Source organism: Podarcis muralis, chromosome 7 (genome assembly GCF_964188315.1).
Source record: "Podarcis muralis chromosome 7, rPodMur119.hap1.1, whole genome shotgun sequence".
Lineage (NCBI taxonomy): Eukaryota > Metazoa > Chordata > Lepidosauria > Squamata > Lacertidae > Podarcis > Podarcis muralis.
The window spans coordinates 21522058-21535829 of NC_135661.1; the positions used below are offsets into that span (position 1 = coordinate 21522058).

At 47.9% G+C, this 13772-nt stretch overlaps 1 protein-coding gene across 6 annotated transcripts in view; it reads right to left on the reverse strand.

Annotated features, from left to right (window-relative positions):
- Positions 1-1968: 1968 nt before the first annotated feature.
- The window catches only part of AGRN (agrin), a 245128-nt gene continuing 233324 nt past the window's right edge, over positions 1969-13772 (reverse strand). For 3 of the 6 annotated variants that reach the window (XM_077931365.1, XM_028740790.2, XM_077931366.1), the window contains 4 exons: positions 12147-12179; positions 8310-8534; positions 5161-5264; positions 1969-4209 (listed from right to left, as the gene is read on the reverse strand). In XM_077931365.1, coding sequence (XP_077787491.1) covers positions 4052-4209; positions 5161-5264; positions 8310-8534; positions 12147-12179 — 520 coding nt within the window. In that variant the 3' untranslated portion in view covers positions 1969-4051. The remainder of the gene's footprint in view (positions 4210-5160; positions 5265-8309; positions 8535-12146; positions 12180-13772) is intronic. The other 3 variants (XM_028740796.2, XM_028740794.2, XM_077931367.1) reach the window with 2 other exon arrangements.

Consider the following 13772-nt stretch of genomic DNA (forward strand, 5'->3'; position numbering starts at 1 on the left):
ATCCCCTACTACTTTCCCTAGCATTGTAGGTACATGCTACACCAAACATGTCACCATAAATGGGATATTCATGTACCAAAATACCTCGGGTAGTGGGGGCCCTTACTGGTAGGGGGGCATGAATCTGTCCATTTCATCTTATCACCATCGCACTTTTCCGACCTTAAAATTCTATTTTCCCCATCAGTTTGTGATATTTATTTTTTAAAGTCCTCATGAGAATTCATCAGCCTCTCCTGGTATGCCCCGCGGAGGACCTTAAGGTCCACAAATGACATCATTTTGGAAGTCCCAAGTCGCAAGGTGGTTAGATTGGTCTCAGCTAGGGCCAGGGCCTTTTCAGTACTGGCCCCAACTTGTCCTCAAGAGACCAAGACTCCAAATACAACCACCCCTTTCTAGCAGTCTGGTCTGCTGCATGTACATTCCTGCAGCAGCATTTTGGGCAGTTTCCCTTTCACAAAGAAATCCGGTGCATGTATGCCAATGTGGGGAAGCACAAATAGGGAGGCATACATACGGCCCAGGAGTATTTCCATTTATCTGGAGAACAGGGAGATGGTAGGCAGGAGCCCACTAAGCCACAGCCCAAAGCACAAGGGTCCCTTGAGCAGGAGCCAGGACCATCACATGCCCTCCCCAACAGTACACTGCCAGTGCAATGATGCTAAATACTAAGGGTACAGAGCAGAAGAGAAATGCCTGTCTTCAGGCCAGAGAGGTGGCCTTTTAAGAGTACAGTGGTACCTCGGGCTAAGTACTTAATTCGTTCCGGAGGTCCGTTCTTAACCTGAAACTGTTCTTAACCTGAAGCACCACTTTAGCTAATAGGGCCTCCTGCTGCCGCTGCACCGCCGGAGCACAATTTCTGTTCTCATCCTGAAGCAAAGTTCTTAACCTGAGGTACTATTTCTGGGTTAGTGGAGTCTGTAACCTGAAGCGTATGTAACCTGAGGTACCACTGTATGCAGTTCTCCAACAGGGTGGAGTGTAAAAGAGAAACAGAAGCAGCTCAAAAGGGCTTGGTTTGCCTCCAGCCGGCTTTAGAGGAATAGGAGCTATCCTTGGTGCTGAGACCACCTCTTTGGGACCAGACCAGGCATTGCATGATTAGGGGCAATGGGGGGGGGATGTTCTATCCACTCACCCTGGATGGAAATATAGGAAGCTTTATCCCCCCCCCCCCACGCGCTCTAAGGGGAACCCAGATCAGGTGCCATTGGTGGGCCTGGGTGGGGTGTTTTGGTCCCTGTCAGCTGCTCAAGAGTAGCACCTGCTCACGCAACAGGCCAGGTGCTGTACATGCAGTGTGATCGCCCTCAGCTCATGAAAATGCTGAGCTGTTCTATTCCGGCCTTCTAGCCATAAATTCTGCTAGCCTTACAGCTACAACCCTTCTGAAACCTGGCAATTCCAAAGCCCATGTTGCATGAGGTAGGGGCATATAAATACCACAATCTGAGAGTGGCAGATAGCTGGAAAGCAATCCAGAATATTCTATTTAAGGGCCTGGTTGACACTTGCAGCGAGGGCTCCTGGGAGTTGTTCTTTTGGGGGACGGCCACACACACACACACACACACACAACATCTCCAAGGATCGTTTTCCCGCAGTAAGTCTGAGGCCTCAGACCTATTCCTGTCGGTAGGTTGTTGTAAACAACAAAGAGTGGCAAGGCCGCACAGAGTCGAGACATGTCTGGATAAAAATAACGTGTGGAAATAGGTTTCACAGCTGCTCCTGTGCAAGTCCAAGGGGTGTGTGTGTGTGTGCATAGGGTGGGGGAGTTATTTAAAAAACAAAAGCCAGGTTGCCAACTTGTTAACTCCTCTTTGGGTGGTTCTCTGTGCAGGCCTGTCTTGGGGTGAGGGGTACGTTATCTGCACAGGCTACCCAAACTGTTGGGAAGAAAGAATGCCACCATCCTGCCTATTTGTGAAGCACCATTAAAAGCCAGGAAAATCTCAGTTATTTAGTCTTTTTTTATTACATTATTTACCACCAAAGGGGGTGGGCGGAGGGTGCCATTTGAATTTTCTGCCGCAGGCACCCAAAAGGCTTGGGGCCACCTCTGAGGCGACTGTGTATGGAATGTTCCAGAGAGGCCTTTGGGGTTCGCAGTCCCTCCCAATCTGCCTTTAACATGCACACCTTAGAAATAAGATTCCCTCCCCTCCTCATCCGTCAACAGGCCGGCATCCATAAAACACAGCCATGTGGGGGGGGGAGTTTGGGAGGGAGACCCAAAGTTAGGCAAGTGGAGTAGAGCACCATAGAGATCTGGGAGGGGCTGGTGGGCAGAGTGGCTCCCGCTTGCCCTGTGCTCTAACCCCGCATATGGCGGTTTCCATCGGAAGTGCAGGGCGGTGTATGACCAGAACACAAACTAGATCAGGAACTCAACTGACAGACCTATGAGGGCAGCGGAATGGCGAGGTTTTCTAACTCCCAATTTTTTTAACCATGGCAAGCATCAAAGCTTTTCCCACCAAGGTTAGGTTGCTAAATTGCAGAAAGCGGACTACTTGTGTGTTGAAAGGGCTGTGAGCTCAATAATGTAGTTCTGGAACTCAGAACAAATCCCTAGGCTTTGTCTTTGAGATATTGGGATTTTAGGGGAGGGGACCCCAAAAGCAGATCTGTATGCCTCCACACAAGTCTTTGTGTTATAGAGCACATGGAGACAGGCTATCATCCACAGCCTTTCCAATGGGGTCCTTTCAAGGCCCTCCAGATGTTGGAATCCCCACCTGCCATCACTCCCCACTGGCATGGCCAATGGTCAGGGAAGACAGGAGCTGTCATCCAACCACATCTGAAGAGACACAGAAGTCTCCCTGCCTCCTTCACTAGAGTGTTAAAGCACCCACTTGACCCACAGTTATCAGTTCCAGAATCTTTTTTGGGGGGTGGGGTGGGGTGGGAGAGAGGACCCAATCTGAGCTAATGAAGTATAACCAAAAGAAGACTGCCGCTCTTCTCAGTGGTCAACAAAGAATGGATTGGGAAACTCAAGAAGAAGTCACCTTCCAGCCATTGGGAGGACTTGGGTGCTGCCCAGGAGTGCTGCCATCCCGTCTCCTCTCTAATCTCTCTGCCCCCCCCCCCAATGCAAGATCATACCTCCAGACATTCCTGCAGGAGAGAGGAGAATCCTGCCCCCCCTCCAAGTTCACTTAAAGGCATTGGAAGTACGTTGAAATAAAAAATGAGAGCATGTGAGCGAGAGAGCTTTCCAACCTTTTGTCCACCCTTTTTGTGGTTACAAGAAGATAATAGCACACCTCTTTAAGACTAAAGATAAGGCAAAGACCAACAGGTGGGTGCCTTGGTTTGAAGGTTTTTGCTCCAGCTTCCTTGGACCTCGTCAGCAGGCACCCCGTTTCCCCCCACCCACCGAGTGGCCTTCCCCACATGCCCCCTTGCTTGCCCCTCCCTCCAATTGTCCACCCGACTGTTGCTTCTTTTGTTCAAAGCTGTTATGAAAGAGGACTTCTGGTTTCTGCTCCTGTGAGGGCTTCAGTTCATCGCCTGGGGTCCGGGAGGAATTGTCAAGATTTCCTCCTTGTGGGTGTTAACTTCCAAAGCTGATGTTTTTTAAGAAAAAGTTTCAAGTATGTATGGCATTTACAGCAGAGGATGATGCCTGAAGGCGGGATATAGAAGGTGGGAGCGTGTTTGCTCCTTGGTCATTGCCTGGAAGGATTTCTTCTTTTTCTAAATAATAATAATTAAAAAAAAAACAACACCCCACAGGGAGGCTTGGCTCCTGCTCAAGAGTCCAACCAGCTTGGATGAGAGAGAACAGTGCACCAAAAAAGTAACCAAAAATGACGCCCCCCAACCCAAAGTTTTATCTTCCGTCTCTCCTTCTTCCTCCTCTTCTTCCTCTTCTTCTTCTCTGCCTCCTCGCTTTCCCCCCTCCCTTCCCCCACAAAAATATAAAAAGCAATAAGTTTACAAAAATAGAAAATAATTACAGCAATAGCCAGAAGGATGAGGGGGTGGGGGGAGGAAGGGAGGAGAGAGGGAGGGAGGGCCGCAGGCCATATTATTTGGCTGAGCAGTGTAATATGGTGGGGTTGTTTAAAGCGTCCTCCACCAAGTGCAGTTCTTGACGGTCGACAGTGACGTCTCTTATGCAGCCAACGTAGCCGGTGCTGTAGGCTTTGGGGAGTTTGTGAGCCACGCTGAGCTTCTCTAGTCCTCCTGCAAAAGAGGGCGCAGGTGGGGAAGGGAGAGCAAAGGAGAGGGTTAAGGTGAACTCTCACCTGGCGACACACCTCTTTCGCTCTGTTCACTCACGTCTCCATCTTCCTCCCCTCCCTTCTGTATCGCTCTCCCCATGCCAAATGTACTATGTATTCCTTGGGGCAGAGACCCGACTCTGTGAATTGCACATGACAGTAACGCTGTTTTTGAAGGAGATCTTCCTTATGGGAAACACAGCCCTGCCTTGGAAAGTGGTGGGCTCTCATTCCTCGGGGGCTTTTGAAACAGAGGCTGGATGGCGATCCGCCTGGGATTCTTTAGCTGTCATTCCTGCATTTCAGGGAGTTGCAATAAATAACCCTTGGGGGGTCCTTTCCAACCTCACAGCTATAGGGTTCTATAACTCTTGTGCTCTGCACACTCCAAATCATGATGGCGAACCATTTGCAAAAGAATATTTGGAGAGTGTTAGAAGACAGAGGTAAAACTGCCATGTTTCCTCTGAAGAAGCTCTTCTTCAAAAAGCACTGGGGACAAATGCTCTTTGAACTGAGGCCATCCCTCTTTTTCTCGCTCTGACTTGTAGCCAGTGATGGTTCTACTCAGAGTAAACCTGTTCCAATTAATAGACATGGCTAAGTTAGAATTTAACTAAGTTCTACTCAGAGTAAGACCCACTGAAAAGAACAGGCCTAAGTTAGTTGCGTCTGTGAACTTTGACGGGTCTACTCTGAGTGGGACCTGTTTGGTCACAATCCCTTCTCTTCAAAATGCTATGTGCTTCGTTGGCGTAACAGCAGCAGCAATTTGGGCCTTTAGTGAGTGTGGAGTGTTTTCTTTCACAGTCTGTTCTGGAAGCTACCAGGCTACCTGGAGGAGGGGTTTCGCCAGCCAATGCCCTGCGTGGCGGGCAAGTACGCAACCTGGGTTAAGTGGGGTTCAACTCACCCAGCCAAAGGGCCCCGTCTGTGTCCAACTGAGTTGCTCCGAGAGGCGAGGAGCCTGTGATGGGGGACTCGTTGCCGACCTGCAAGGACCCATCTCGATGCACTCTGTAGAAAGAGGGGGAAACACAAACAGTTGCTAAAAGGCACGGGGTTCTGCATGTGTGGAACGTTGGTTCCTACCAGGTGGAGGAAATTTTGCTTTGCTCTCCTTCTTCTAGAGGGATTTGGTTACCTTGGTGGTAATCGTTCGCCACTCGGTTTCAAAGCGACAAACCTACCCCTAGTACCTATGACATTTTTCTTTCCCAAACACCCCGCAAACCTTGTAAAAATAAAACAGTAAACATTGTTTGACCAGCCATTTTCCTAAAAATGTTGAAATATTTAACAACATATTCATTTCAACGGCTTTGCTAAGAGACCAGTTTACCTTTCGGCTCTGCCTCAGTTGTCATTTAGCAGCAGCCATTCTCAAGCTGCAGTAGAGAGAAAGGATGCAAGGCTACTCCATTGGCCTTGCTTAAAAAAACAGCTGTTTTTGGCTTTTCTTCCTCTATATCTATAACTGAGTGGAAGACATCCCATTAGGCTATCCGAACTGCTCCCATCCCAGCTGCTTGTTACAAAGATCTGTAACTTTAAGAACTGGTGCCTGGATTTGCTCCCCCCCCCCCAAAAAAATCTCTTTTTCCTTGTGGGTCATATATTTTAGACACTAAGCCTGAGAGCTGGGACTGTTTGGGTTTCCTTGGCCTGCAAGCAGCTCTGTGAACCTTTTCAACTGAAGAGTGGAGTTAAAAAAAAGTGAAGAACGATTGACTAAGATTGTGTCCTGGTTTTCCTCCCTAATGTCATATATTTCTCATACAAGTGCTTATAAAAATCGCCAATAGCAAGTGGCATAGTTAAAGAGGTGTTTCCTTTCTCTCTCACACACAGCCAGGGGACAGAATGTGTCTTCTAAAATTATTCTTGCCATTAGGAATTTTAAGAACTAAGACAATTGGGGTGGGGGGAAATTCTGCTACCTGATTAACTGGGGCATCTATTTCTGAGATGTTTTTGAAGGAACGCCTCTTCTAAGATTATTCTGTGATGTTATGTGTGCATTTCCTGAAAACAAAGTAAAGCCTGCTCTTTGCTTCTGAAATGTTTTTACGCTCCTGGAAATCTATGAGCACTTGATGAATCAATTACTTGGTTCAAAAAAGCTCGCATGACTCATCAATTAGTATCTCTTTCACTGAATGACAGCCCAGGAAACAAGCCTTCATTTGCATGATTGGTTTCAAGGTTTCAGCTGCCTTCAAAGCACCATTTGGGCCCCCTGGATTGAAGGTGGGGAAGAGGGTTCTAATATCTACAAGCCCCACTGCAGGCTCCTCCCCAATCTAGCCAATTCATGGACCCTCCTTGCCTTCTAAATGGAGCAGCTAAGGCATGGGTAGGCAAACTAAGGCCTGGGGGCCGAATGCGGACCAATCGCCTTCTGAATCCAGCCTGCAGACGCTCTGGGAATCAGCGTGTTTTTACATGAGTAGAATGTGTCCTTTTATTTAAAATGCATCTCTGGGTTATTAGTGGGGCATAGGAATTTGTTCATTCCCCCCCGCCAAAAAAATATAGTCCTGCCCCTCACAAGGTCTGAGGGACAGTGGACCGGCCCTCTGCTGAAAAGGTTTGCTGACCCCTGAGCCAAGGAAAGGGTGCCACATAAGGTCAGAGGGTAAGGTCCTCTCTCTCCATTGCTCCATGTTATTCAAGCACACACCCCCCATCACTCCATCCTGGACCTCAAAAGGCAGCTCCAGAACCCACCCACCCACTCCACTTTAGGTATCCCAGCCACACATCCGAGATAAAAATAAAAACCCAGAGGTGGGCGGGGGAAATAAGATGTTCATGGGGGTGGACTGCCAAAGCCATAGGCATTACAATGCAGTGGAAGGGACTTTTTGCTTGACCCTTCGGGACCTCTTCCTAGAGCCCAGGGCGGACAAGTCTAGGCATGATCTGCCCAAAGGCAGTCTGAGTCACCCAAGGATTATTTTTGTATGTGTGTGCATGACCTGCCAAGCTCTAGGGGTGACCCTTTGCTTCCTTAGCTTCACATGGTGCAGAGGAAAGGAGGAACATTATCTGGGATCGGGAACACCATGGCAGGAAGGGGCAAGGGCTGTGGGCTCAGGGGCAGAGCTCCTGCTCATATGCAGAAGGTCCCAGGTTCGATCCCTGGCATCTCCAGGTAGGGCTGGGGAAGACTTTTGCCTGAGACCCCTGAGAGCGACTGCTAATCATCTGGACGACTTGAAATAGGCTGGACAAAGGACTTTCAGAATTTGCTTTAAAAGAATGGCAATTCCATTTCAGGAAATGTTGCCAGCGCAGACTATATTGAGCTAGATGGATTCATGGTCTGACTTGGCATAAAGCATCTTATGTTGCCATTGTTTTCACTACTACTATATCGCATCCTTCCTAGAATAATAGAACTCTAGAGTTGGAGGGTTCCCCAAGGGTCATCTAGTCCAACCCCTGCAATGCAGGAATAACTGCTCAATCAGGATGGCTGACTAGTTGCCAGTTTGTTACTGGTTTCTGTAAAGCTGCTCACACTAGTGTTTAAAGCCCTAGATGACTCAGGCCACAAACAGCTGAAAGATCTCCGTCCCAACTCAAACTACTGAATTTCCATTCTTCACATAACTTCTGAAGTTACGGCAACTTACCCTGAGTCAGACCATAGGCTCTATCTAGCTCAGTATTCTCTACACGGACTGGCACCAGCTCTCCAGAGTTTCAGACAGGGAACCTTTTCCAGTCCTAACTTGGCAAGCCCAGGACTGAACGCATGACGTTTGACATTCAAAACCAGTACTCTGCTGTTAAACTCCAGCAGGTTGATCGTGATCTACTGGTCGATTGTGGGGTGTCCCTGGTCAATCGCAGGACCCTGACGCCCCTGCAAACAACTTTGGCTCCTCCTCTGGTCAATACAATGGGCACAGCACTGCCAGTGTCTTTTTAGTGGGAGTAGATCGCAGTCTCTCAGAAGTTGGACATCCCTGAACTATAGTATCTCCCTGAAGGTTGAAGGAAGAGGCTGAGAAATAATACGGTGAGCAAGCATTCTCCCCACGTATCCCTCACCTGTATGCTTTGATTTGGATCCACTGGTTCGTGTTGACTGGGACAGTGGAACGGAGGACCATAGGCTTGGAGCCAAGGTCATAGGTCATCTGTACGCGGCCGTCCACAATGGCCAAAGCAATGTAATCTGAACGCTCCAGCCCTTTCCCGCTCCAGAGGATGAGGCCTTGCGTGGCTTCGGTCTTGATGCTCAGCTCAAAGTGGTTCGACTGCAAGGCCTTCTCACTGCATGGAGATAAAGTGGGGTGTCAGATTCTGAGATGGGGGGAGGGATCTCCCCACTCCTTGTACGCCCACGTAATGACACAAGGAGGGAGAGCTGCATTCTTGATGGATGAGTGGCTGGTGCTGAGTCCCAGTTCTCAGCGCTGTTTCAACGGTGTACGCCAATTTGAGGTGGAAGCATCACCAGGTGACAACATCCATTCAGAAAACGGGATGGAGTTCACGTTCTGAAGAACGCTACAAAAGGACACCCCGTTTCACCTTGCAGACTACTGAGGCAACCAAACCACGGAGAAAGTCCCATTTTTTTCTAGCTCAGGCCTAGCTTGGCCCCGGGCCTCATATCTGAGAAGGAAATAAGGTTGCTTTTTCAAGCGTATAGAAGGCATGTAGGCCTTAGAAGAAAGGGTTTTTTCAAGCTTCAACTGCCACAAAGACGCACATGTACGACGCACGTACCACACAACACGAGACACACGACAGCATGGAAAAGAAGAGTGTTTCATCCCCCAACAGACACAGGATAGAAATAGGTGGCCAGTGGCTGTTGGTGAATTCCACATTGAAACAAATTCAGCAGCTTTTAGAAAAGTGGGGGAGAATTTACTAAATTGCGAGGTGAGCAGTTCTAGAAAATTATGGGTTCAATCCAACTACATTTTACTTAAAGGAGACCCATTGAAATTAATGGAGCTTAGCTAGCCATCTTTATTCATTTCAATGGGTTTGCTCCACGTAGGACGGATTTTGCATAGGACCAAATGTTGAGGTGCTCATTGTTCAGTGGGGTGGGGCAGGATTCATCCTTTTTTATAATATTGGAGAATGACCACTTCTAGTAGATAATGTTTTATTATTCTGATGTTTTGTTTTAAACTTTTGCATTTGCATTTCTTTAAAAAGACACTGTATTGCTCTGATACAATTCATGTAAAAGTAAAGGGACCCCTGACCATTAGGTCCAGTCGTGGCCGACTCTGGGGTTGCGGCGCTCATCTCACTTTATTGGCCGAGGGAGCCAGCGTACAGCTTCCAGATCATGTAGCCAACATGACTAAGCCACTTCTGGCAAACAAGCGCAGCGCACGGAAACGCCGTTTACCTTCCCGCCAGAGTGGTACCTATATATCTACTTGCACTTTGGCATGCTTCCGAATTGCTAGGTTGGCAAGTGCAGGGACCGAGCAACGGGAGCTCACTCCGTCGTGGGGATTCAAACCGCCGACCTTTCGATTGGCAAGTCCTAGGCTCTGTGGTTTAACCCACAGCACCACCCGCGTCCCATACATTTCATGTAGTGAGTGACAAATAAATGTAATAAATAATAGTAGGTTAACTGTGTCTCACTCAAGAGTATAGCCACTGAAATTAATGGACCTACATCGGTCATGTCCACTGATTCAAACAGGTCTATTCTGAGTAGGATTAACACCAGCTATGACCCAATAATACCAAACGATCTGAAAGGAGTTCTAACACCCTTTATAAATACGGCCACTAAAAATGTGTGCAATGCTTCAAGTATTTTTAACGAGGAGGACACTAGCCCATAAAGAAGTCTGTCAACGGCTCTTAGCTAAATGGAGCTCCTGTGTCCAGGAGCTGTTAACTAAATAGCCAAGATGGGCAGCCAACAGGCCTTAAAGCCATTCATGTGAGCTGCCCAGGGGAAAGTGGAGGGAAGTGGTGGCTGCTGTGCTCAGGTTTTCCTCCCAGGCTGGCCACTGTGGAACAGGAGGTTGGCCTAGGTGAGCCTTTGGTCTGTCCCAGCTGGCTCCACTTATGTTCTTTTTGAGTCAGGTAGGGTGAAGGACAGGATGCCCTGAGCCAGAGCCAATGACAGGCAGAACTAGCTAATTCTAGGTTTGTCCCCATCCTCTTCTTCCTCCCTGCTAAGTTCTACAAGGGTGACAATGAAGCTAAGGAGGTAGAAGCTGGCAGGCAGGGCCACCCCCAGGACTGGAGGGGAGCAAGAAGGCAGGATGCTGGCATCTGGATGAGGTCGGCAGGCAGTGCCAGCCTCAACTGTCAGGGATGCCCAGTTGTATTCAACTAACTCCTACTCAGAGCATACCCACTGGAAGTAATGAACCCAAGTTAGTCACTCGCATTAACTTCAATGGGTCTACTTTGAGTAGGGCTGGCACTGGATACAACCACGGATGCTGCTCTAGATTGTGGTCTGATTCATCAGGGCCCTTCCTCTGTTCTTAAAACAGCACCTGGGAATAAGGCAAGAGAAAAACCTGAATGCCATCTCTGACTCTGCTGCCAGCTAGTCCACGAAGGAGTGGCTACTATGTCATACTTAGATCCTCACTTGGCTGTTTTCTGTTTGAGATGGATGCTCGCTTTAATTTATCTGTTGCGTGAATGGAATTGAGAACCTCTTAATTTGATTCTTCTCATTTGTTCTGGCTTCGGCAGATAACAGCTTTATTAAGGATGATTGGATGCACATTGCTGGTCCCCACCCCCCAGCCTTTCCATTCTTAATTAATTTATTATTATTACTTTGCAAGTTATCTGGATTAGCTTGTTACGGCAATCTAGTAATTGAAACCAAGCTCCCAAATGTTGCTAAGATGTTTGGGTTGTCAACTGCCAAGTCCCACTCAGCCAGAGAGCAGGCCCGCTGAAATTAATGGCCCCGAGTTCATCACCTCCATTAATTTTAAAGGGTCTACGCTGAGTAGGACTAGCATCGGTCCCAACCCTTTTATCTTTTTGAGAGGGGAGCTCTGCAGCAGTGCACCATGTGACAGCAACTGGTCTGCAATTGTGACTGCGCACAACCCCATTTTACCGGGCAAGCTTCGGACCTGTAAAACCGGCACAGAGATTAAGACTAGCAATGGCTGATCCAACAGGGCTCTTCTTACACCCTTTAGTGGAATGTTTAGATTTTTAGAGCAGGTATGGGGAACTGGTGGCCCTCCAGATGTTGCTGGATTACAACTCCCACCATCCCTGGCCACCAGCTGTGTAGCTGGGGCTCTTGGGAGCTGGAGTCCACAATATTTGGAAGGCCACAGGCCCCCCCCCCTGCCACACAACTGCTTTAGAGATATGGAAGGTTGGGGGTGTCATTTCAATGGACCAGCTGTTCCCTCTGCCCTGGTGGAACATAGGAAGCAAAGGACCCAGGTTCCCTCCACCAGAGTCTCTGGCTCAAGATCCCTGGTGCTCTTCAGTAACTGGGAAATTTGGATCACATCAACTCTTGTCACTTTGAATCAGGTAAACCGTTCTGTGCAAACCCTGCTCTCAAAACTCAGAAATGAAAGACATGAACACATCTGGTTTTTCCCCTCCTCCTTGTTTTGAACATGATGACCATGTTCAAAACAAGGGGGGAGGAACATGGAAAAAGGGCGTCTCAAAATGAGCTCATGGGTAAAGCGCTCTTGCTGAGCTGGGCTCGGTTGTGTGCTCTCTGAGATTTATTCATTTTTAGGCCCTTGGTGATTATTATTATTATTCAGATGTAACAATGCAGCAATCATGCATAAGAGCAAAGCGGAATGCAGAGGAGATTTTTAAAAGGTGAAGAAATGGTGGCAGCGGAAGCAAACATCTGGACACCAGAGCAGAAGCCTTGCTGACACTCACCTGATATCCGGAGGGTAGTCCAGAGCATCAGGACTTAGAAGCAGGAAGAAAGGGGAGGCATGCAATAAGCGCCCATGGCAAACAGTGAGAAGTGGCCAGTCCCTGCGAAACCTCTGAGAGATCCCAGCAGCTCTTTCTAAATGCAGGGCTGTGTCCAGCCTTAGCCCTCCTCATTGGAATTAATGGAGACCGCTAACCTAGGTCCATTAATTTCAACGGGGTCTGCACTGAGCAGGACTTTAAAGTTTGGATGTAACCCAGCGATGTGAGATCTTTGCGAATGAGAAATGTAGTACCACCGGGCAACGCAATGGGTTTCTGCACATCCTGAAATAATAGCCCCTTAAGCTTGTTTACAACAGTTAAGGGATAATCATCGGAGGCAGAAGTGAGAGGCGAGGAATTGAGCCTCTGGGTAAAGACCACCCTTTCAACTCGCTTCTGCCCTGGATTTGTTTACATGATCAAGTGGTTGGAACATGATGAAGAATTAAGGGCCTCTATCTCTTTGTTAAATAAAGGCTCTTGACATACCTTCATTATGTTTGTTCACACAATCAGTTATGAGATAACAAACCCTTGAAGTCACTTTAGTCTGGGGTTAGTTGCGGGGGGGAGGGGGGGGAGTCGCAAGAGGTTAAACCAGGGCAGGGAGTGGAAAGCAAAGGAAAGAGCCTCAAACCCACCCACCCCGTTTAATTAGGTGCTCGATTTCAAATCAGAGTAAGTGACCACATGTACAGCAGCGTATTATTATCTCAGGTATGCAGAAGGGGGTTTCTTTCAAACCAATGCAAGCATGCGGTGGCTTAAGAGTGATTCGACATTCCAAGTAAAAGGGATGGACCAGAGTTGCCTGCCCATGTAAAACGACGAAGCTTGTTTCAGAAAAAAAAAGAACAACCCCAAACCAGCCGTTTTTGAAACAACCTGTGGTGTCTCTGATTATGTAAGGCAACCTCAGCAACTATCCCCACCCGCCGGTCCCACTTTTTAACCAGAACACAAGGGCACCTTGAGGGTTTGGGGGTTTTTTTTGGAAAACACATTTTCAATTCCAGAGATATAACAGAGATCTGTTATTTTTTCCTTTCCGGAATGGGATCTGAGGTCCACCATGGTAGTTTTCATCTGCAAAGATTGTACAGAGACCCTTAACCCCTGCTAAAGCTGGGTCACAGCTGTCAAGTCATCTCGTTCAATGTGATTTGGTGAACAATTTCTTTCTTCTTCTTCTTAATGTTGTAGAGGAGCAGCGAGGTGGGGGGGGGGGGGACGGACCATGATGGATTGTCAACATACTGAAAATCTTTCACTCACTTCTCTCTTTATATGTATTTGAAGTGTTTCTATATATAAAGGAATAAAGTAGCATTCCACTGTATTTGTTCTGGATCCAATTTTCAACAATTGGTTAGACTTTGAGTGTGTGTGTGCGCACGTGAACGCGCACATGCGCGCGCACACACACCCCTACCTCTCTTTTAAAAAGTCCTTTAGATGTCACAGATGTAGAAAAGCAACTGTGTGACTACTTAGGAGATCCACAGAGGCCCCAACCTATATACGTGTATTATGCCATGGTTCTGAAACAATGTTAGTTTTAATTCAGGTCACTAGTCCTCA